The sequence below is a fragment of the Asterias amurensis genome, chromosome 4 (genome assembly GCF_032118995.1).
Source record: "Asterias amurensis chromosome 4, ASM3211899v1".
Classification (NCBI taxonomy): Eukaryota; Metazoa; Echinodermata; class Asteroidea; order Forcipulatida; family Asteriidae; genus Asterias; species Asterias amurensis.
The window spans coordinates 17184445-17209727 of NC_092651.1; the positions used below are offsets into that span (position 1 = coordinate 17184445).

The window sequence follows — 25283 nt, forward strand, 5'->3', positions numbered from 1 at the left end:
GAAGTAAAATCTTGTTTAAAGTTGAAGACACATCTGGTTTATCAAGAATAGAGTACTAGTTTTTAACAATTTTAATTCATGTATAAAAAAAATACCACTTGGAAAAAACAAATGCATGTACAAGGAAACCCACGAAATTCCCCTTTTAAAAAATGGTGCCCGTCAGTCTTATTATTAGCTTGCAAAACACCCTCATCCAGCAGTTGTAAACAAACCCATACTATTCAAAGGAAGAAAGGTATATGTTTGTCCCTCACACAATTACACAATAATTACCAATCATCACTTAAAAGTCATACAATAAATAACATTCATGTTTCATAAGAGTGTACACTAGCTGGCAAGTAGTGGTGATAAAAATTTAAAAAATTAACCTACAATTGGAGCTCTGTATCAGATCCAAGTCTATAATCATTTTCATAATCATATAAATAAACAAAGGGAACTAACCAGGTATATTATTTCAAATAGTTTTAGGTTGCAAGGAAACGAATTTTACTAGAGCAGGAAGTGTCGTGGCCGAGCGGTTAAGAGCTCCGAATTCAAACTCTGGTGTTTCTGATCAGCAGAGTGTGGGTTCGAATCCCCAGCCGTGACACTTGTGTCCTTAAGCAAGACACTAAGCCGTTGGTCCCATGTGTTGTGTGACGCTTCTAAAAGAACCCAGTGCATGCACTTATCGAAAAGAAAAGGGGTCGGCCCCGGTTTACCTGGCTGTGGCTGCTGTAGCATCTTGTAAACCATTACATGGTGTAAGGATTAGGTCTCATAATTTCAAAATCTTCGTCCCACTCGATCCCCTTGCAGTAAAACATAATTGGCGCTTTGTATCCTTTAGAAAAAGGTGCGTTAAAAAAATGTTTATTATAATTATTATTATTAATTTCAACCTGCCAGTACAGACTCAACCAACTGAGTCATCTACATGCATGATATTTTGTCCCTTGGAAGAAAAGTAGGAACATACTTTTGCTGACCTGAATAATAATTTAGGAGGCTAATCATCCTTACTCGCAGCTGAAGGGGCGACTACAGCAAGTTCAAGAAGCAGGCATGCAAGGGTGCCTTTGGCAGCCAGCCACATCAAGCCATTAAAATTGAATTACCCTTTGACTTACCCTTTTTGGGATATAACAAAGATTAATTGAATTGAATTTAAATGAAAAGCATGGGGCACAGCCTAGAGATCGAAGGTGTTTAATTTTTCCCAAGGGAGGAAAACCGAATAGTCTGGAAAACCCTCGCGGCACAGCAGAGAACCAACGCACAACTCAACTCGCATACAGCCCTGGCGGGGTATCAAACCAGGGTCACCTTGGTGAGAGGCGAGCGCTTTACGCACAAGCCAACCAGGCAAACCAAATGAATGCAAACATCTGAAAACAGACTAAAGTGGGAAGAATATCATACCTGCATCTAGTCATTATGTTGGCAGTCTCCCTATTTTGTCATTTCATAAAATGTACATAGATCCAGACAGATTTGCAAAACATTGGTAAGATTGAACAAATAAAAGATCATAGACTTACATGTACATGTAGATGTAGACTTACAAAGATGGTCATGGTGGAAAAATTCCCTTGATATTTGTTTGCCTAAAATGTGACAGCACGAGCTGCCCCCCCCCCCCACACCCCCAACCTCTGATCAAGTCACTGCATGAACTGGTACCCGACTACCTAAGTATCGTCAAGACGATTGTGACAATTGCATAGAAAAGTGTATCAATGCAGTGTTTGAACTACAATAATCACATGGGTGCGTTCGATTAGCTTCCCCCAGTCGACCTCGGTCTGCCCCCGGTACGTTTGAATAGCTTTGACGTCATTCCAGGGGCTCACCCGGGTCAGCTCCAAGTGCCCTGCTTGTGGAACAGGTCACTTGGGGCTGCATGACGTCACCACGAGAGGGTGAGTGATTGTTCGATTAGCTCTTGTCAGGGGCTCACCCAGGTGAGCACCGCAGGGCCCACCCAGTGAAGCTAATCGAACGCACCCAGTATCTTTGTTCGAGGGTGCCAGTCGCTAGCCATATAACCGTTAGTTATCATGTCGCCAGACGTCTCACCCAAGTTTATGATACAAACCTGGGAAGCGGCAGCCAGGGGATCAGTTCAAGGGGGTGCAACTTTTTCATATAAATATCCATTCAATTCAATTTCCAAAGTGGTTTATTACTTAATATTAAAGGAACACGTTGCCTTGGATCGGTCGAGTTGGTCTTTGAAAAGCGTTTGTAACCGTTTTTTATAAAATGCATATGGGTAGAAAGATGTTGTAAAAGTAGAATACAATGATCCACACAAACATACCTCGAAATTGCGTGGTTTTCCTTTTACCTTGTCGACTAACACGTCGGCCATTTATGGGGGTCAAAATTTTGACTCCCATAAATGGCCGACCATGTTAGTTCGCACAGTAGAAGGAAAACCACGCAATTTCGAGGCAAACTTGTGTGGATCATTGTATTCTACTTTTAAAACATCTTTCCAACCATATGCGTTTTATAAAAAAACGGTTACAAACGCTTTTGTTTTGACCAACTCGTCCGATCCAAGGCAACGTGTTCCTTTAAACAAAAGTGGGAAAACCCAGTCACAATCTGTGTACCTCTGAACGAGACATTTTATCCCTTGTACATCTACACAATAACAATTAATATTTCTCTGATTTGTGAAAGTGTACTATGATTACATAAAAACTATAAAATTTAAGACAAATTCTAATAAATAACAGTACTCAAGTTTTTTTTCTATATACATGAGAAAAATACATTATGTTTTGTCTTCAAATACAAAAATGTCCATGTGGTGAAAAAGAAGATTTTTCCCAATTTAACGGAATACTAAATACAATATCTGTACAAACTTACAGAACCAAAATCTTTACTATTTATTTATTTAAAGACACTGAATATTATTGGTAATTGCTCAAAATAGTTGTTAGCATACAAACTTAGTTGTAAGCAATCAATGGAGAGATGTTGATGGTATAAAACATTGTGAGAAACGGCTCCCTCTGAAGTAACGTCATTTTCGAGAAAGAAGTTATTTTCACTAACATATTTGAGTTTGACTTTGAGACCTCAGAATTTGATTTTGAGGTCTTGAAATCAAGCATCTGAAAGCACACAACTTCGTGTGACAAGGGTGTTTTTTCTTCCATTATTACCTTAGCAACTTCGACGACCAATTGAGTTTAAATTTTCACAGATTTGTTACTTTATGCATATGTTGAGATACACCAAGTGAGAAGACTGGTTTATGACAATTACCAAAGGTGTCCAGTGTCTTTAATGGTATAAGAAGTCTGCAATACAACTAATCCCATCAATTGCTGTTTTTCCTCTGAAATAAGGGCGCAAGAACTCAAATGCAAAGATCAAACTTTTAAAAGGTCAAAGGTCAAATTTGAGAATCAAAGTTTCAAATTTCAAGTCAACAATTTCACTGACCAGACAGAAACTGAATCTATTCTTCAGGCAAAGTGCAAACATTAACGATTGCTCGTATGTTTATATATGAGTGATGCTTTCTGCTTTGCATGTTGTGGATAAGAACAAAACTATGTACACTGGGTACACCACCGGACCCAAGCTCTGGTCTTGTCAGCAGCTGAATGTGGGTTCAAATCCCAGTCAGGACACTTGTGCCCTTGAGCAAGGCACTTATTAACCATAGTTTCTTTGTTAGAAGTTGGGATGCTACGTCCTTGGTGACTGTGAAAGGGGTAGCCTTGTTTCAGCCCCCGGAGTAGGTGGCAACATGCCCTTGGTGTCATTTGATTAGGGTGGCAGCCCTCACCTTGTGAAGTCAGGCATTTTTCATAAAATGACTTAAAGTGTGTTTTATAAATACGTGCAGTATTATGACAAGAAAACGGTGATCTACAAACATTACCACCACATTTATAAGGATTTTGAAAATAGGGACCTAAACAAAGCTAGTCCCATCAGAGGAAGACTCAATATCATACATTTTTCTTAGTTTCTAAAAAAATTCGCAAGAAAAGTACCAACTTCACATCTAACTGCTTTCACTTTTGCATTCCATCGACACATCATGTATCGACAGCCCGTCTTGATTCAAGCCAAACCTCTGCGACCTTTCCCCGTCCTTGGTCGTCTCATTGTTATGCAAACTGGCCATGGAGAATGTCGCCGAGGTATTCCCGGAAAAGTCCGACAGGTGTCCCGGGAGCGTGACATAGCTGTAGTGAGGTTGCAGCGACGGGGAGTGTACAAGGATCGGGTAAACGATCACCCCCTCAGGTAGTCCTGATACGTTACTCGTTGGGGGCGACTGTGTCAGCCCTGGGATGATCGGGACGGGGGAGGGCGAGGGCTTCGATGGTGAGATGCGTGGGCTGGGCCTGGCTGGCGGTGGGGATGTCGTGGATGGCTTCTGCGATATGTAATGATTAAGGTGGTCACAGTTGGCGTAATGCCCGAACGTCTTGACGTGCTTCCGTAGGGAGCTGGGGTCTGTGTAACGCTTGTCGCAGCCGGCGACTTTACAGAAGTAGGGCTTCTCCTCTAGGTGGGTGCGTGTGTGCTTGAAGCGATCACTGGAGTTTGAGTACCGCTTGTTACAGCCGGCAACAGGACACACATATGGCCTTTCACCTGAAAAGATGAATGCAGGATGTTTACACAGTTTCAGGTTGGACTCCATCACATGCAAGTAAATATTATTCAATCCATTAACAAAGTCTACTCCGCGGTAGTACAATACAGTTCTCTAAAGAACAAAATCTACCTGGCAAGTAGAAACACACATGGTGTTACCGCAAACCAAATATATATTGATACCTCACCGTGCAATGCCTCAAATCCCATAAACCTACAATATAAAGTAGAAACTAATTAAAGGCCGTTATAAACTACCATGCCTGATACTTCATGGAGGCAGTGAAAGCGGTTGCCTCCATGCACCCAAGTCATTGCCTTGGTGCCCGTGAAATGCTACAGTAGAAATTTACAATTTCCACATAGGGTGCCCTTTACCAAGAGAAAATGCCTTGGAGCCCTTTCCCTTTCAAAAATGAATAATACAGGCCTGAACTTCATACCATTCTAAATGCAACATACTACAAAATATTGTGGCTGATATTAATGTGGCTTGTTTTAAAAGGATTGAAGATTGAAGGAAGTTTGGGTTACTGTGAAAACTAAAAATATAACATAGTATTAGGTAATAAGTCTTTCAGCCAATGTTACACAAGTTAAACACCATAATATCAGAAGTTGGTGAGCACCTAAAGATCTCAAAAAAATAATTAATCCAAAACAATAATTACAGAAGAAGAAATAAACTGACACAAAAAAACAAACCAGATTCCATTAAAAAAAACTATAAAAACTGTACCAGGATCAAAACTATCAGTGATCAGTAACCCGCACAAAGAGATTCACAAACAATATTTCAAATACAAATAAATGAAACAAATTAAATAAACATTTCAAATCAAAGTTGATAAAAAAACATCAAACTTCACAAAATATCAGATTTTGTCTTCCATAGAGCTGTGTACAAAATAGTGCCTGCAGGAAGTCCAGGCTTGGTGGCTCTTTTGCAAAACATGTGATGTCACAGGTCACAACATCTATTATGAAATGGCATTCCACCTCGCCCCCTTCAGAGCTACCCACACCCCAAATGAGCACACAAAAGACCCAAGGTTATTTCATTTATCAACTTTTACATCAATTTCCAGGGACAAAAGGTCTCTTGCCCTACAGCAGAAATTATTGAAATCAGGCCTCAGAAAAGGCAGAGTAGATTCATTTGTTAAAAGCATTGCTTGCTCCGACAAAACTTGAAAAGCACCGCATTAAACAAATCTGTTTTATAACAGAATCAAATTTTTAAAGGAGTAATACATGATTGAAAAAAAAAAAAACATTGGGAAAACTTGTTAAGTTTAAAATATTTCTTTTTAAAAACTTAATACCAGTGCCAATGGGAGAATTTCGAGGCGCTGGGGGCAGCAGACATAATAGTGTTTTTTTTCCGACTCATGCGGAGTATTGCGCACGAAGGTCTGAGAATGCGCTATACAGGCGAGAACTGTGAAGAAGGACCATCCAAAAGTCTCCAACTGTCCTGGACCCAATTTCATAGAGCTGCCTCAGCAGAAAAAAAAATTAAAGGCAGTGGACACTATTAGTGGACACTATTGGTAATTGTCAAATACTAGCCTTCACAGTTGGTGTATCTCAACATACGCATAAAATAACAAACCTGTGGAAATTTGAGCTCAATCGGTCATCATACTTGCGAAATAATAATGAAAGAAAAAAACCACCCTTGTCACACGAAGTTGTGTGCGTTTAGATGGTTGATTTCGAGACGTCAAGTTCTAAACCTGAGGTCTCGAAATCAAATTCGTGAAAAATTACTTCTTTCTTGAAAACTATGGCACTTCAGAGGGAGCCGTTGCTCACAATGTTTTATACTATCAACCTCTCCCCATTACTCGTCACCAAGAAAGGTTTTATGCTAATAATTATTTTGAGTAATTACCAATAGCCTTTAACAACTTACCTGTATGTGATCTGTTGTGTATCTTGAGGTTTTCTAACCTGGAGAAGGACTTGTGACATATTGGACACTGGTGTGGTTTTTCGTTTGTATGCGTTCTGACATGGATCAACATTTTATACCTAGAAATGCAATCAGGGTCAAATAATATTTCAAAAAATGCAATTGCCCGTAATTTTGTTTAAGAAAGCTTATGAAGTTCATAATTTTCTGAGAAGTATTTCCTTCTGGAATGAAGTCATATTCAAGACAACTGTATCTGAGCAACTTTAAAATAAGCACAGCAGTGATCCCTGTAACTAATATGTGTAGTGTCATTCTTTAGTGAGACAGGTTAGTTTTATTGTGCACATCCACATTTATTTAATAATAATAATAATTATAAATTTATAACGCGCACATATCTGTCTCAATAGAGACACCCAAGGTACACAAAAAAGGGTTAAAAAAATCGCTCAGTTCCAAAAAACAAAGTCATATTTTGCAAAACCAAAAGTAAACTTTGCCTTTAGAGGGTTTCAATACCTTTTGCAGATCAAGGTTTTTGCCATAAAATGAATCCCTACTCAATGTGAATGAACATGAAATATTGTTTAGTTTCAGCTTTATTCGTCGTCAAGTTTTTTAGAAAAAAGTGAAAATCTCAAAGCAATGTTTTCAGGAGAGTCACGTAAATTCATTGTACATGCTAAAATAATTTAATCTCACTGAGACAAAAGTTATTTTTTATGAATTTGTTTTAATCATTTCTCAAAAACTTCAGTACCTCATCAAGTAATATTTTAAGGGAAGCTTTATACCACCATTATCTTTAAACCGTGTCAGTTTACTGTAAATCTGTTGAACTTTGTTGTTTTGTGTCGTACAAAAAGTACCCAAACCCTTGAAAGGGAAGGTAAACGTTTGGTAATTGTCAAAGACCAGTCTTCTCATTTGGTGTATCCCAACATAACCATAAATAACAAGCCTGTGAAAATTTGAGCTAAATTGGTCATCGAAGTTGCGAGAAAATGATGACAGAAAAAACACCATCGTTGGACGGATTTGTATGCTTTCAGATAGGAATAAAAGAGTTCTGGCTACAAGTCTTTTGTTATTTGAGTGATAAATTACCTCTTTCTCACAATCTATGAAAGGGATACGTTTCTCACAATGTTTTTGACTATCAACAGCTCTCCAATGCTCGTTACCAAGTAAGTTTTCAAATTAATATTTGTTTTGAGTAATTACCAAACGTATACCTTCCCTTTAAGGATGTACTAACCTTGCATTGAAGCCTTTTCCTTTCCGACTACACCCTTCCCATTTGCAGCAGTACTCTCCTTCCACCAGAAGCACATGCCTCTCATTGACGTGGTTCACTAGATCCTCCATCTCAACAAACTTCTGTCCGCACGTGTTCCACTTGCAGGAGTGGCGGGCGAGGTGGGTCTCATTTGGGCGTAGGTTGCTCTCTAGGGGTACGGTGACGGCGTTGAAGGGGTGTGGGTTGTCCCGGTCGTCTACGGGGAATATGGAGCTGTACTGCGACTGTTGAGACGTCGAGGAGTTGTTGATGTGGTGCGTGGAGTTATTAAACTGTGTTCATTTTTTAAATTAGGAGAAAATCAAAAAGGCTTGCGTGAACTTAAAATTTCAAAAGATCTCACAGTTTAGATCTCAGGCCTGTAAGTTCAGCTTTGAGAGAGGGCAAGGCGCCGTTTTCATTTTGCAAAGAGCAGTTTCCATTTGAAAAATGTTTGTGACAAACTATTTGACAGACAATGGAAACTCTCTATAACCATGAGGAATTCAAATTCAAGTTGTAACTTGTGACTAAGCAAGTCATTGTTGTAACTGGTGCCCCGACTATTTTTTGCTAAGCAAAGAAATTTGCTAAGCAGTATTTTCTGCTGAACAACTTAATGAAATTGGGCCCAGGTATCAGGGGAAGGAAATAAGGGGAAGAGAAGCTTACTTGAGCGATGGCATTATTAACGGAATCCCCGCTGCTGTTGGGCACACCATGGCTGCTGCTGATGCTAGCCCCGAGGAGAGAGTGAGTGTCCAGCACCAGGGAGCCATCGATCGAGAGATCCAGAGGTTTGGTCGTCATTGTTCTGGTCCCAGTCAGTAGGGCACTGGCGTCGTTTACGTTCAGATGAACGTTGATCAGATCCCTGATGGTTGAGGAAGATGCTGCAGATAAATAACAAAAACAAATTAACATTAAAAATGGAAACTTTTAAAGTGTTGGTATCCGCCACAAGCGGCACTCATGGCGCTGCTGTAATAAAAAATAAAAACAACGAGCGAATGACAGTAGCATCACATAATTAGAAAGTAGGGTTCAAAAAATGCTCCTTTGTGCATGCTGATAGGAAGAACTTTTAATTGAACTCCAGAGCAACATGCAAGAACTCAAGAAAGGTCTGTCATTTTCGACGCCAAAACCAAAACCAACACCTCAAATGGGCTATTCTTCTTCTCTGATCGGAACCATGTTCTCCCAATGCCAGGCCTGGAAGACCACAGAGGACATGGCTTCCAATGCCCTGGTCTTGGCCTTGGTTCCCCTTCAAGAGTCTCCCATAGACTTGAAGATTATCCAATGGAAGTGCCCTTTTCCAAATGAAAATGGCCTTGCCCTCTCAGAGATGAAATTCGAGGCCTGCAATGCGGTTACAAATTTTCCTGATATGGGTGAAACATTTCTCCTGCCTTTACAGAATAATCACACAGTTTGTGAGATACCAGGAAAAATTGTTTACTCTTTCACAAAATGTAGCGACCTGGTGCGACAATGTTCCAATTAAATCTGCTGGCTCCACCTCAGGAAAAAAACGGTGTGGCGTTTAAATAAAGCCGAGACAATCTTGCACCAACATCACACCAACGTGACCACACAGACAGTCAACTGGTGTCAAGAACTAAACCATAATAACATATTTAGATTTCATCAAACGGATCGATGCACAGAGACTTGCGTGTAGAGAGGAGGTGAAGGTTCTTTTTGCAACAACCAATCCGAAGGCTGGTCGTGACCCAACAAAAAATTGGGTATTACAAAAGGAGCGCTTTGAACAGTTCACAACTACGCTTCAACGATTTCTTTCCTATTGATATTTCTTACCTCCTGGCACCACATCCCCCCCCCCTGTTTTTGATGCATAGTATTTGAAGGGGTGTTCCTTGTGTACCGATCCCCCTGGAAAGTTTGCCAGCGGGGGCAGCCAACGAGGTCTCCTGTATACCCAACTTTTTAAAGGGAAATGGTACGCTCTTCGTTTTGTCTACAAACCCCACCTTATCTTGTTGGGCCACCGCAAAATAAATGTTTCTTTTTGTTTTCTTCTCTTCTTTTTGAGGCCCAACCTGCAAGCAATGAATATTAATTGCGCGTACAGCTATTATACACCCTCTTAATTTTTTGAAAGCCTTCTTTTTTTATATAGGATTTGAGGCATTGCATTGTGAGGTATCAATGTATATTTGGTTTGACGATGACTAGAGCAAGCTAGTCAAATCTTTGAGACCAATTCAGAATTGACTCCGCGGCAGTACAGTTAATTATCCTATAAGCTAAAGTAGTAGTCCAGTCTAATTTCTATACCATCCGCCCTGGTAATAGTTAAAAGCAGGACAGTTCTTTTCAGAACTGAGAAGTCTCCCGAACCGTCTTTTTTAAGTTGTATTTTTTTTTTTTTTTTTTCATGCCCAAGATTTTAAGACAATCCCAGCCCTATCTCATACATACATACATACATATAGAGGGCATTTATATAGCGCCACTACGTCAAGAACGCAGCGCATTAGATAGGATATAGAGAATGTTTGATACACTTCTTAAATGTTCGAAGAGAGTCGGATTTCCTGATTGAGGGGGAGAGTGCATTCCAGGTGTGTGGAGCAAAATGTGAGAATGTGCGACTTGAGGCCGACTTAAGAAGCTTGATTGAGTTAGGTTCCATGAGGCGAGTAGTGTCGGATGCTGAGCGTAGACTTGAGCGCCCAGGCCGATGGAGAGACAGGCAAGAGGATAAATAGCCAGGAGCTGTGTTGTTGAGGCATTTATACACATAAACCAAGATCTTGAAGGTTATCCTCTCCCTAATCGGCAGCCAGTGAAGATCTTGTAAGTATGGTGTGGCGTGGTCATGCTTTTGGGCACGACAGACAAGTTTAGCAGCCCAGTTTTGTAGCCGTTAGCGAGGAAAGGGGGAGGGTATGTTTAGTTTCAATTGTGTCATGACTTGATAAATATTTTAGATCGGGAGGATCCGCGTGGTCTTCATAAGGTCATCATAGAGCTGTATGAAGGGGGGATGCCTTGGTGTCCTTGCCCTTTCTTAAAACGAAGCATAGGCCTGGTGACCAACTGAACAAATTTTGTATTATAAAAGCAGTGCTTGTAACAGTGCACTACTACGCTTCAACGATTGTATTTATGGATTTGGTATTTTTTTACCTTCCGGCCACACCCCCTGCTTTTTATGGATGGTATTTGAAGGGGTTCCAGCCCAATTCATAAAACTTTTTGAATTGAACTTATAGTTTATCAAGGCCACAGACTAATTAATTATTTTTGGCTGTGAACAATCATTGAACAGCTTTTAGAAATGTACAATGAAAGACTACAACAAAATATTTACTTTTGTCTCATTCTACAATGCGTCTCTTACCAGGTGCATCTTTTTGGCCCATTAGAGTGGAATTGCCCATATGTACAACAGTCATTGATGTTTTGAGTTTTTTGGGGTTTTTTCTGTTTGTTTGTTTGGTAGTTTATTGGGGCGTTTACTTGTTTGTTAGTTTTTTTTTTTGTTTTTTTTTTTGTTGGGGCGTTTGTTTGTTTGTTTGTTTGTTGTTTGTTTTACTTCCATTCGTACAACAACAAATGTACAAAACTATTGATTACATTTACAAGTAAATAAATTAAGTTATAAAAACTAGTACAAATGGGGGTTGCAACCAGTATTAAAGCATCCAAGCTGCTGTAGAATGCTGCACTGGGTTTTTAGAAACAAACATGGTTTAATGTAAAACATGCACTGTGAATCCACAAACTTGTTATCAATGAGATGTCACACGAAAACACATTCAAGGCTGTCTATTTTTAACCCAAAATTCAAACTCTCTCTTTTTTTGTCACAGTTTTTGTTCATTTCAAAGTTTGGATTTTTGTTTAAACTATGTTTGGAACTTTGATCAATGAGCTGTCACAAACACAGTCAAGGATGTCTATTTTTAACCCAAAATTATTCCCTCTCATTCTCTCTTTGTATCAGTTGTTCTTTTGATAAAATGCAGGGGGCAAACTGAAAATTTAGAAACTATTTTTAGCTTATTGAAAGGGAAAGTCTGTCTACCCTTTTGTTACCAAATTGTTTGGCCATAACAACAGCTTGTGGCAGCATTGTATAACCACTGAAGTGTGAAGCACAAAAACTTACACAACAGAAAAAGTGCGTGCAAAAGGCCCCATTTTATACAAACTCCGTTGTCTCCTTGAAGACATTGTTTTACAGCAAAATAAGTGATACAAAAGTTCTAACATATTGAATTTCCTTTCATATAATCCAAAAATCATTGATATCGTTCAACAAATGTCAAAGTTATTTGTCCTTCTTTTGTTATTGTGAATTGTTATCACAAACAATTTCCTGTACACATGGCGCTCGGTAGGTGTTTGACATTTTGGATCGTTCAACTCTAACTTGAAGAGATTTCATAAACCCTATATTTGTATGTTACCATCGTTGTATATAGATTCAATCTCTTTCTTTCTACTGGTGGTAAGCTTGGGTATGCAAAGTAAACATTGAAAAAACAACAGCTTTATTACAAATGACCCTTCAAATGAGGAAGTAATCACATTTCAACAAACAAAAAATTGAATATACAATTTTTCAAAAAACAACCATTTTACAAAAAAAAATTCCTCTGTTATAATCCAAAAATGTGATATTAGACTTTCCATAAACATTCATTGCCTTTTCATACAATGCTTACCATTACGCTACATTATGGTTTACAAAATGGTTCTTTTAAACTGCTGTGGGTGGACCAAAGCGGTTTGTCACTGTCAACTCAACACTGGCTCTATTTACATACAGCACCCAGTGAGGGGCTGGGCCCCATGACCTTTGACACCATGGCCTGAGGGTAAGGTGGGCTTTCTTGACCTCTGACCTGAAGGAGGTTGTCAACCTGACTACACAGCGCATCAAACTGATTGATCATAATAGGCAAGGAATTGGCATCTTGCACTCTCAAGTCCTCCATTTCCAAAATCATGTTTTAAAATGGGGTCTTGAGGAGGGTCTAAAATGAAAGTGAACTTCTCCGTTCAAAATCAAATCATGAAGGGTGAGGCAACTAGCCACAGCTGAAACTTCACATGAGACTTATATTGTATGTTACTTGACATTTTTTCTACAATAAATCAGCATTATGTTGACAAAACCTAATCTATGACTTGTACCCTACCTTTAGAATATGTTAGGAGGGATACCAGGCAGTTTGAGAATATCATAACCAGGGGCCAATTTCATAGAGCTGCTTAAGCAAAAAAATTGCTTTAAAGCACGAAAATAGCTCGCATATTTTACACATGTTACTGGCCAAAATTTCATGCCATATACATTGCTTGTGACTGGTATTTAGCTGTTGTTTACTTAGCGTAACAATTGAGTGGAGTCTTGGCCGGCAATCTGATTTTTACTAGGCAAGGATTTGTTTGCTTTTAAAAGCAAAATTTTGTGCTTAAGCAGCTCTATGAAATTGGGCCCCGCGGTAGTGAAGTTAATAATTCTACCTTAAGTATTCTACCTTCAGCCCAGGTAGTGGTTAAAAAAGCAGAACAGTTCTTTTCAGAACTGAGAAGTTTACTGAAATCCGAAAAATCTACTCCACGATAGTAGAATAGAAAGCAAGACAGTTCTCGAAGAACAAAATCTACCTGGCAAGTAGATACACACATGGTGATTACTGCAACCAAAATATATAATCAAAAAAGTTTTCCTATGCAAAATTGCCGGACGAATTCGTTCCCTGGCACACAAAAACTTACAGGATGTCGCAGGAGTGTTTAGAGCAGTAGGGGCCGTCATACTCTGATAATGTCTGATGACTGTAGGCGCATGGGCGATACCACGTTCCTGGGCTGCACTTTTGGGTCAGGGAGGACAGGGTGGCGTAGCTGACTCGCAGGCATGAAGATTATCCAGTCTTGGTAGCTTAGAAGGTGGACTGGGCCCACAAAGTTCCATCTGGAGATTATGAGAGGAAAGGCACAATAATTGTGAATAAAAGAATTGCTAATTGTCTATGTTTGTCAATAGCTAACCCCTACTCCGGAGACAACTATTCCCAGGGGTATGCCCATTTGCCGGGGCAGACTGGGGGCAGACCGGGGGTTAAAGCGTTCATAGTGTGTGCCTGCCGCTTTTCTCCAGGACAACCCTGGGGAATAGAGCGGTGTGAACAGGACCCAATTTCATAGAGCTGCTAAACACAAAAATTTGCTTAGCATGCAATTTCTGCCTCAACAAAACAGAATTACCAACCGAAATTTCCACGTGATTTTCAGGATAAGCAAACAACAGCTAAATAGCAGTAACAAGCTATGCAACAATAAGAAATTTTGTTGGTCATCCTTTTTTTATCAAGGAAGAAATTTCATGCTAAGCAATAACAGCTCTATGAAATTGGGCCCAGGGCTTTAAAGGAAGGGGGTTAAAGTAAGATTTGAATGAATTTGTAACAATTCCTTTAATTTAAACAGAGACACTGCAGGAATTCACAATAAAGTACTTCAGAGAAAATAAATGGTTGCCTGATACAATAGGGTAAAGGGTATCTAACACCTCCCCCAGATGTTACTATACTTTATACCCATTTATATCCTCTTGCACAGAAGTACCCCCTAAAAGTAAAATCCTCTCAAGAGTTCCTGAGATTCCAGGGTTTTGAATGCCCCATATCAAGCATCAAATGAAAAGGACCCATGGACAGAAAGTGGGGCTCCTGAAAGCACGGTCCCACTGCAGCGAAAACAAGAACGATAACGACACAAAGAGAAAGCATTCTATTGGGTAAATTTCTCCGCACAGAATACGCCCACACTTATTAAACCAATCAAGGGCTTGTATTGATCACGTTTTCGTTCTCGTTCTCAAGGCCTTTAATAACAAGTTTTTGTTTTTTCAAAACTTTAAATGACTATTAAGCTTGGAGATACGGTCGGTTCAGTTGCACAACCTTTGTTGTTTCTCTATTGTTCCCTTATATCTAAAGTATTCCTCAACTTGGAAAGAGAAAACCTTGGGTGTAGCATTGTTCCATTTCTACCATTCTTTGGTTAAAAAGGACCCCACAGGGCCACCCTTGTGTCAGTCAGCCCACTAGTGTTAGGTGGGACATAGGAGTCTCTGTCCTTACTCTATGGGTGGACATTTTGCCCATATTATTATAGGATAGTCAAACCAATGAGGTAGAAGTAGAACCATGGTCAAATGATGGAGGAAGAAAGAAAGACATGTTAAAATAGTAAAGTGTGTACAATGTTCAACATCCAATGTATATCCATAGGATTCGAACTGCCTCTAGCTACCGGGCAACCTCGGTAGTCGAATTGCAAGGGTCATGGGTTCGAATCCCACCCGAGTAACATGCCTGTGATATTTTTTCACAGGACTCAGGAAAGTACTGAGTATACAGTGCTAACACACATCGGTGTATGGGTAAAAACCAAAATTAATATCCAATGTTTTGGTGTGCATAATTACAATGAAATAGACCTATGGGTGATTTCTCAGATTGTTAAAGGAACATTTTGCCTTGGATCGGTCGAGTTGGTCATTGAAAAGCGTTCTGTAACCTTTTGTTATATGGTTAGAAAGATGTTGTTAAAGTAGAATACAATGAATGATCTACACCAATATGCCTCGAAATTGCTTGGTTTTCTTTTTACCCCGTCCACTAACACGGTCGGCCATCCATAAATGGCCGACTGTGATAGTTTGCGACGTGAAAGGAAAACCATGCAAATTTGAGTGATACTTGTGTGGATCATTATACTCTACTTTTAAAACATCTTTCATAACCATATGCATTTTACAACAAACGGTTTCAAATGCTTTTTATAGCCCAACTCATCCGTTCCAAGGCAACGTGTTCCTTAACCAATATATACAGAAAAATTTCCAAAATGCAGTACCCACAGTTGCAACATTTAAAAGTAAATGCAGTAAGCAAATCATTTCTACCTCCATGTCTCAATACAGGGTAGCAACCCACAGCAACTGCCCTCGTTCCCTGTGCTTTTGCTGTGGTGCCCTATGCACGGTGCCTGTATGTACATTTTCCACAAAGAGGTGCCCGTTACCAGAGGGAAATTGCTGTGCCCCTTCAAGATTGAAGTTAAAGGCCCAAGTTTAGCATTTGTTGAAAGACTACCCTTCCTCTTTGGTACATTTTCATTTCATTTCCCTACTACGAAATTATTATCTTATAAAGACAATTCTGGTCCGAGGACTTGTGCAAGTCTAAGACAGGTGGGACTTTTGATGATGACACCCCCCTGAGTGGCCCCACACATGGCTAGGGGATTTGTTTCTTAACAAATGATTTGTGCCTACTCCTACCACCACTAGCCACTGCAGCTGATTATTTATGATTTGTGGAATCGGTTTTTCAAGTACACCCTGGGCTGAAGCCAGAAGTAGTTCTAATCCCGGACTAAGGTTGTTGTTTTTTTCAGTCGAGTCTAGAAGTTTTCAATAAACACAAATAAAATATATCCAAATTCTGGAACATGCAACACAATGTTTGAATCTAGCAACAAACATTTTGTGTGGCATTTAGCTGTGCTACTGTACATAATCATTGTGTATACTGCAGATAATGCTGTATACACAACAACCCTTTGAGGTTACCATCCCACATCTCACTACATCAGAGCTGTAAAAAACCCTACTTTGGGGTTAGGCCCTTCATGGCTTTTTGATTTGACCAGTCCATGACTTTGCAAACTGAATCCATGGGTGGTCTAGTTCAGCGGTGCCTCATTGAGCTTCTTAGAAAGTTTGTTTGCCTGAAGCATGGAGCTGAAGAAACCAACAACAGTGGTTTATGGACTAGGCTGTTGATCTTGATGTGTATGGGAGTATCCCAGCACTGAGCATTGCTCCCACCACATAAATCTCCAGGCCTCTCCCATGAGAGATGTCCTTAAAATTAAATGATCATGAGGACATGACAAAAGAACACACTATGGTATGGTATGCATTGGACTTGATTTTCTATTTCTACCTCCATGATTCAAGTCTGAATCAGTCCTCCCCCTATTTATTATGTATCATTCATTTTTTGCTTAAAATCTCAGGAACTAGACACTTTAAAGGCACTAGACACTATTGGTAAATGTCAAAGACCACTCTTCTAACTTGGTGCATCCATAATCTCAACATATTCATAAAATAGCAAACCTGTGAAAATTTGAGCTCAATCGGTTGTCGAAGTTGCAAGATAATAATGAAAGAAAAAAACACCCTAGTCACACGAAGTTGTGTGCTTTCAGATGCTTGATTTCAAGACCTCAAATTCTAAATCTGAGGCTTTCCACTATCATTATCTGCAAACCCTGTAAGTTTAATGTAAATCTATGGAAATTTTGAAAAAGTACCCAAATCCTTTAAAATACACTCTGAAAGTGGAACTAAATTTACATGTTGGCCTAGAAGGCACAATATAAAGCAATTTAATTTCTGTCATTTGGAATGTGTAGGCGGAGGGACTAGTGAGCCATTTTAAATGTTTTACCTTGATGATTCATAAAAAAAAAACTAAAAAAAAACTGGAGGGTACTGAGTATACAGTGCTTAAAATAAATATCAATGCAAAGGTAAAAATAAATATTCTTTATCCCTGATGCGAAATAACATCTATTTTTAAATATTAAAAGATTATTGTCTTTTTGTCCAGCAACTTTACACTTGAAAGTTCACCTACCTCCCATGGGAAAGTACTTTTGCACATTTTGTTAAAGTGACAGTACTTACTATATTGATTGATGTGTTCTCATATAACAAATTAGAACAGCCTTCCTTTGAAAACTTGCAGCCATTATTAGAAATTGTAAAGACTTGTACCACACTTTGTGTCATGTCCCAAATTAACATTCCATGAAATAACAAACCTGTGAAAGTTTACGCTCGATTTCCCGTACACATCACACAGGCGATGAAAAACATTGCCAATATTTTCAAACATCAGATTTTTCGCACTTGAATAGACAGACCAATACTAATTTCGTTTGACTCGTTTCTCAAAAACTATCCAATTTCTGGCAAAAATATTTCAAGGGAAGTATCCCACCATTGTAAGCATCATACCAATGAAGGTGCAAGTCTGTGAACTAATATTTTTTGCATACCAATTGTTGGCACCCTATCCCCGTTTTGTATAAATTTATCTAGATATAAACTTTGTTTGGTCTTTTACAAAGCCTTTTTATTAGTTGAAAAATCTAAACCCCATGGGGGGATGGGACTGGTAACAAGTCTACCTCCATCTAAATCACATGGGACTGGTACAAGTCTATGTCCAGACCATGTGTGTGCTGTACTGGCACATACCCCCTGGACGGCCACCCCATGAGGTACTTTCCATTGACTTGCACACAGTTTCTTTGTGTGCTAGGTATGACCTTAGCCAGGGATAAAATTAACAAGCCTGAGAGAGAGAGGACCCCCTGGACAGTGTTGAGGCAGTCATTAGGGCTGTGGTTGGTGAACAACCAGACTATTTCTGTCCATAGTGCATGCAAACATGTGATGGCAATTTTCCCCCCAAACTGAGAATTTTTAGTTTGTTGGGGGCCTGTGTGAAAATGTTTTTTAAATTTACAACAACAACAAAACACTTCCTGGCTTGCCCTGACTTGGCAGCGCAGATCCCGTGGGAACTTTTGAGTTGTGATAGTTTATTTGTTCATGAGTTAATTCTGTCATTAATTAGTTTTGCACCAGAGCCTTTTCTATAAAACTATTGAATCACTATTGTGAATGTTCACATTACAATCTGTGGAACTCTTTTTATGTGGGTAGTAAACAACCCCTGAGAATTTGTTCGATTGGCATTTAAATCGATTCATTCTATTCATTCAAAAAATTATATTGTGATCATCTGATTGTTTCAATTAAATGAGCCGATACCTAAGTGGGAAATGTTTCCTTAAATTTTTGACCTGTGGATTAATAATATTAATTACTATTTAAAATACCCCAGACAGTTTCTCTACTTTCTTGGTGGAGAGTGCATAATGTTGGGGTGTTTAAACGGTTGATAATGACCAGGTGGAGCTGTTTATAACCGGCTGGCTTCCATGTGTCGGGCGCGCAAGATTATCACGCGGAACGGGAAATTCATAGCTATTGGTAACAGCGCTTAATCTTTTTGTAAGCTCGCGCACATACACACAACCCATGCACATCAAACAGAGTCTTCATAAAAATTTTTTTTTAATATTTCAAACATCAAATTTTCAATTGTCAAAGTGTCTCTGATTGGGTTTTTAACGTTTTTTTAACAAAAGGGCTCGAGCCTTTATCACACAGCAAAGACCCTGGCAGTTATAAACGGCAGTTTAATAACTCATCGCTACCCTTTATTCCCCTAATTTATAGTTTGAAAAACAACAACAAAGTTGAGGTGATGGGCTTTCGTCAATTTGCGATTTAAATCTTGCAAGGAGCAACGGAGGCAATCGCCTATGTTGCCTCCGTGAAGTATCAGGCCTGTTAGTTATTTCTACCTCCATGATTATTGCAACAAGATTCAAGTGTTAAGTTGATAAATTTGCATGCAAATAACTATAATTATGAATGATATTGTATCGAAAACACAATACAAAAAACATCTGCGCAGAAATTTGTGTTGATCATTTCTTCATACCATGATTATTTGTAGAATGTAGACTGCAGAATATATATGTAAATGGGCCATTACTAACATTTTATTTCTAAACAAAGTGTCTTAACTCAAGCTTGTCCACGGAGTGTTTCTATGAGGGTATTAACATGTCTGGCCCGCAGGAACAAAATTGGAAATTGTATGGAATAAAAGCTGGATGGTCTAGACAGTACGGGCTTATTGTACTTTCCAGACTGTTTAAAAAAAAATAATAATAATAGGCCCCTAATTCATTTCCAAAAGAAAACCAAATCAGAAAACAGACATGTAGGAATAATATCACTTCTGGAACATGTACGCCTCGTTGCTTATGAACCCTGACTGAACTAGATTCTCAAAAAGTTTATGGTCTATAAAGAGCTTTGATCGACAAATTTGAAATGACAAAAATGTCAAAGACCAGTCTTCTCATTCTCACTTGGTGTATCTCAAAGTATGCATACAATAATAGGGGGGCTAAACCTAGCTCAATTCGTCGTCGAACTTGCAAGATAATAAGGAAAGAAAAAACACCCTTGTCACCTTGAGTTGTGTGCTTTTAGATGCTTGATTTCGAGACCTCAAAATCTATACCTGAGGTCTTGAAATCTGGAAAATTACTTCTTTCTCAAAAACTATGTTACTTCAGAGGGAGTCGTTTCTCATTGTTTTATACCGACAACGACCAAGGAATTTTTATGCTATTAATAATTATTTTGAGTAATTACCAATAGTGTCCACTGCCTTATAACTTTCAGTCTTACCTCTGATTGGAAGTACGCCTTGCAGTCTCAATATTCAGTAGAGGAAACACAAATTAAGGAATCTGTTTTTATTTTATACTGTAGGGCCTATTAAGTGCAATATTTTACACAGTTTTTAGGCACTCATCCAATTTTGTAACATGTATCATAAACTTAAATGAATTTGCAGACAAGAGAAAGAAAAAAATTGTTTTTTTCAAGATCATATTCTGAAAAGACTGCAAGAAAAACAGAATTCACATTTTCATCATTTATGCTTCAAGCTTCTATGGGGCAATGACAAGGGGCATGGACGTGACTGTCGTCATTGCCTCTATGCTGTTTCAGGCCAGTAGCAAGTCATGACTGAGTGGTCTTGCGCACCGGGCTACAGCTCTAGTGTTTCTGAGTGTGGGTTCGAGTCCCGGTCCTAACACTTGGCATCTTGTAGCAAGCTCTTTTAAAACCATTTTTGCTTTGTTCAGACGTGAAGCTGTTTGTCCTGGGTAATGCACAATTACTAAAAGAACCAAGTACACTTATTGAATGTTTAGAGTAAGGGGTTCGCCCTGGTGTTTCTGACAGAGGTAGCCTGCATACAATTTTGAGACGTGGTGCTAAGGGTCTTATAATTCCAAACATATCACTGTATAACTCACCACCCCCCCCCCCCCTCCACACCACCCGACAAAAATAATAATAAATGATAATAATTAAACAACATCAGGGCTGTGGGAAACACAGCAGGTGTGGAAAGCAAAACAAATAAAATTAATTTTTTAAGTATTTATCAGGCCTGAAAATTAGACTTTTTCTACAATTTTTTTGTTTTTGTTTCTGGTTATGTTTGAAAACAATGATAGTTCCTATAAAGTACAGTACACATCTGCCAGTTGTTCCGAATGATCTTTGAACTAATGCATGCAAGTGTTGTGTTATTAAACATAATGTATAACAGAGAAAATGATTCATTTCAAGATTTATAATGCAATGCCCATCCACAACTCCCAGATCTGCAATTATCTTTTTGAACTCCAGGGGGGTCCTTCTCCCTTGATAATATTATTAGATAAGAACCAAACAACAACAATCCACCACGCCATAACATCTTTGTTACTTATTCACAGGGTATTCTGTTTTATGACCTCCAAATGGTGGAATGGGTGGTCTCTTTGAAGTTTGATCAAAGAATAGTAGAAACGAGACTGATTGAATTATGGGGGGAAGACTGCTTCAAGACATATTTTATGACAGGTTTCTTGTCTGGGTTTCTAAGGTCATATCCATATCTGGCGACTATGACTCTGGTTGGAACACCACAAAATTACCAATGTCATAGCCGTAGCCGCCAATTTGGCTACAATCTAACTAACATTGAGAATGAATCCTAGACACTGATGAGGCCTACAGGAGCATTCACTTCAAACTTGTGAAAAGGGGGAAAACACGATTCATTGTTTTTACGAAGAGTAAATCAATTCCCCTCCTCTTGTTTCCAAGACACAACCTACCCCATGGAAATGTTAATAATGTTATCAAACTTTGTGGTTTACATCATGGACTCTTTTGGATGAAAAAAAAAAAAAAGCAATTAATGTTCTTAAGTTTTTTGTTTTTTTCTCACAAGAAAAAGACGCAGGATCCCCACATCCCTGTAAAACTGGAAGACTAGTACCGCAGTGTTCTCCAAGATGTAAACAAAGCTTGGGCACCAGTAGCCCAGGTTGGACTCCTCCGTTGCATGCAATGCAGTAGTTGCGATAACGTAGTAACCCTCCAACCGACGCCGAACCCTCCGTCCTCCCGACGACGAACCTTCTGGCTTTGCCATCGGAGGAAGGTTGTTATCGCAACTAGAATGCAGTGGCACTAACTGACATCCTACCACTCCAGGTATAGTAGGTGCCCTAAGATGCTTTCTTCTGTAGTGTGGCACCAATTTGTAAAAAGTTACTGACAACAAGGTGTTCCCTCGCCCTTTTTTAAAGTTCAATCACAGTTCAAATGCAATCTTTTTGCACAAGTTTGTTTTGATGGATTTTGAAGGAAAAGTTGCGGAATCCAAAGTTGCTTTTAAAATGCATAATTTTTAGTTTTCCAAAGAAAAAGTCAAGCTTTTAAAAGCAATTTGCACAGACAACAAAATGGTTTAAAAGGTAATGAATGAATTAAGAAAATATCCTTAGTTGTTAAGATTAAGAGGTGAGGAAAGAAGGCAAAATATGCAAAATAAATAGAATACAATGTTTGAACAAACTTTGAAAAACAATAATTTAACAATCAGTTAGGATAAACTTCATTCCCTTCATACTTACATGCTTTTTTAAAATCTTGGTCCCAAGTGACAGTGCAGTACATGCAGCAATGGGAAAAATGACAACACGGAAGCTCAAGTCGACAAGAAAGTGTTGTTTCGTTGCTTCACACTTCATTCAATCAATCACAAAGTTCAATTTAGCTCTTTCCGCATCCTGGTGAATGAGAAAGAAACAACTAGGGGCCTAACCCTAGAACCAAATGACAGAGCAGAAGAAGGAAGCTCATCCGGCTCGCTGCACCAGGGGGAGATTATTGTGGGGGCGAGTCGTACACCGACCTGTCCTGCAGGCCTCTCGTCTGCTTCCGAGTAGGGACGCCTTGAGACTTCGACTAGTCGCCCCGCGTCTTCAACACGACTGGGACGGTCGGGCCGTGGTGAGTTTGCCGTGACGAGGACCGCCTCAGTTTTTGTGAGTCAATCACTTGTTGGTATTCGCATATTTATTCTCAACTAAAAAACTAAGAAGGACGTCTTTCCACCGACACTTCCGTTGTGCCCTTTCACGTTCAAACCAGACTCAGTCAGGAGGAGAAAATACCACATGTCAGTGAGTCTAACTTTAGAAAGTTGGAGACATTTCCGAAACACAAACTCGAGCTCCCGGCATCGTCTTCAACTACACTTCTTCAGCAGACGACCATTTCGTGCTCTCCCGATCCCGCTGACCACACCACCACCACCACACCACCACCAGCGTTGCTGCACTTGATTTGTTGACATATTCGGTGCATTTTAATCGATTCTTGACAAACCTGACATTGTCCAATCGATTTCTAATAAAACTTTCAATGCTTTACTTTGGAATGATCTATTTGGCAGTGGATATTAATGACTGAATGACTCACTGAAATATGGTGGTTTAACAGATTCAAAGAGAATCTTCAACGTGTATCTCAGCGCATAAAATTGGTGTTTTACATATAATGAATCGATAAAAAGCAAATCCGACTGCGGCGGTTTTTCAGTGGTACCGAAAATGCAAACTTGTAGCGGGAAATATGAACCTGGAACCCTTCGATATCATTGCTATACTCTGTATTAATGACGTCCGGGTACCTGCCCAGCGGTGCAAAAGTTTTCTGCATTCCGTAGATTGTGTATGCTGCCCTCTACCGACGGGAAAATGCTGTGGCGCTTTATTTAGAGAATAGTTGGAGAAAGCAAAAAGTTAAAAGGCTAAAAACAAATTCTTATAAAACAAAAATGAGCAGAAACATAAAATAAGCAAAACAAGAGGCGTTCAGTCTATTTAAAGGATTCGGGTACTTTATCAAAATGTCCACAGATTTACATTAAACTTACAGGGTTTCAAGATAATGAGTGGAAAGCTTCCCTTCAAATATTATTAACTAAGGTTGTGTAGTTTTTTAGAAATGAGTAAAACAGGTCACAAAATAATGTTGGTCTCATGAGACCAAAATTATTTTAGCATGTAAAATCCCCTTAACAAGTTGTAATATTATACCAAAACCATAGCATCTGGTTAATACCTGTTTACATGCTAAAACTGAGACGAAAATTATTATTTTTACTCATTTCTCAAAAAAACTACAGCACCTCAGTAAGTAAAATTTCAAGGGAAGCTTTCTACTATCATAATCTTCAAACTGTGTAAGTTTAATGTAAATCTGTGGACATCGTGTGTTTTGTAAGGAAAAAGTAAACTTAAGACTTTTCCTGGCTATTAATAAAAATGATGACATTCATATTATTGTTGTTTTGAGGGAAAACCAGGGAGGGGGGGGGTAAATATAACCATTAAAAACAAAAGAAAACCAACTTTTGTTTTGTGCAATAATTCAAGGTTCTGACAAATTTAGAATGTACAGTTTCCCTGAAGCTGATGATCTCTCCAACAGAGCTTTTTAAAGGCTGATTTTAAGATCTGTATCAATCTTAATTGCTAAGCAATTAAAAATCACTATGGTGATATTGGAATAATAATCTACCCAGACATTTCTACGAGTATTGTTTCTGCTGCCATGAAAGACTTTAAATAGAGAAAATAGTTTATTTAGTACGCTCAGATTTAAATCTTTGAGAGGTTAGCTGTTGTCAGCACAAGGCACAATATCAATTGGGTCTGGAAATAACAAGTAGGACGATTTCTTTTACTGTCTGACTTACACATCTTAGATAGGCTCAATCAGATTAAAGTAGGGATGTCTAGAGTGTAATTGTCGAAATTGTAAAAAAATTAATGATAAATCTTCAAAACTGGATAACATTACCCCCCCTCCCCCCCCCCCCCCCCCCCCCCGGAGGTGAAATTTCCTAAAGAAACAACAGGAAATTCTAAGGTTTCTATACAGACTATTATTTTACATCACCACTAATTAGAAGTCTACATGGATGTGCTTATCATAAAGAACACTGTTCTGAAGAAGTTCTGCGTGTAATGAGTACATTCTGAAGTCCCATGCAAAGTCCCCTGTACGTGATAGCACCTCCAGGCGATTGTACAGTCCAGATCCAAAGAAATCTCACTTCTGCTTTAGTAGGATTTGAACCTTTGCATGGTGGAAATACGATATGGAAAGGTTTGCAGTAACACCATAATGACTATCTGTAATGATTTGGGGTGTCACTCTCGGTTCTTTTCAGAACCACCCCAACTCATTGAGAGATAGTCATTACATGGTGTTACCGCAAACCTTTCCATATCACTTCTGCTTTGTTTTTCTGTATTTAAATAACATTCCTGTTAACAAAGTAATTGGCCAGTAACCTTTCCATATCACTTCTG

At 39.0% G+C, this 25283-nt stretch overlaps 1 protein-coding gene across 1 annotated transcript; it reads right to left on the reverse strand.

The window, feature by feature from the left end:
- Positions 1–3: 3 nt before the first annotated feature.
- On the reverse strand, positions 4–23460 carry LOC139935723 (uncharacterized). The gene is made up of 6 exons (XM_071930270.1): positions 22533–23460; positions 13593–13791; positions 8499–8719; positions 7806–8119; positions 6545–6663; positions 4–4623 (listed from the first exon to the last, which is right to left on the reverse strand). The coding sequence occupies exons 2-6, from the start codon at positions 13630–13632 to the stop codon at positions 4025–4027; spliced, it is 1293 nt and encodes a 430-aa protein (XP_071786371.1). The 5' UTR covers positions 13633–13791; positions 22533–23460; the 3' UTR covers positions 4–4024.
- Positions 23461–25283: the final 1823 nt, after the last annotated feature.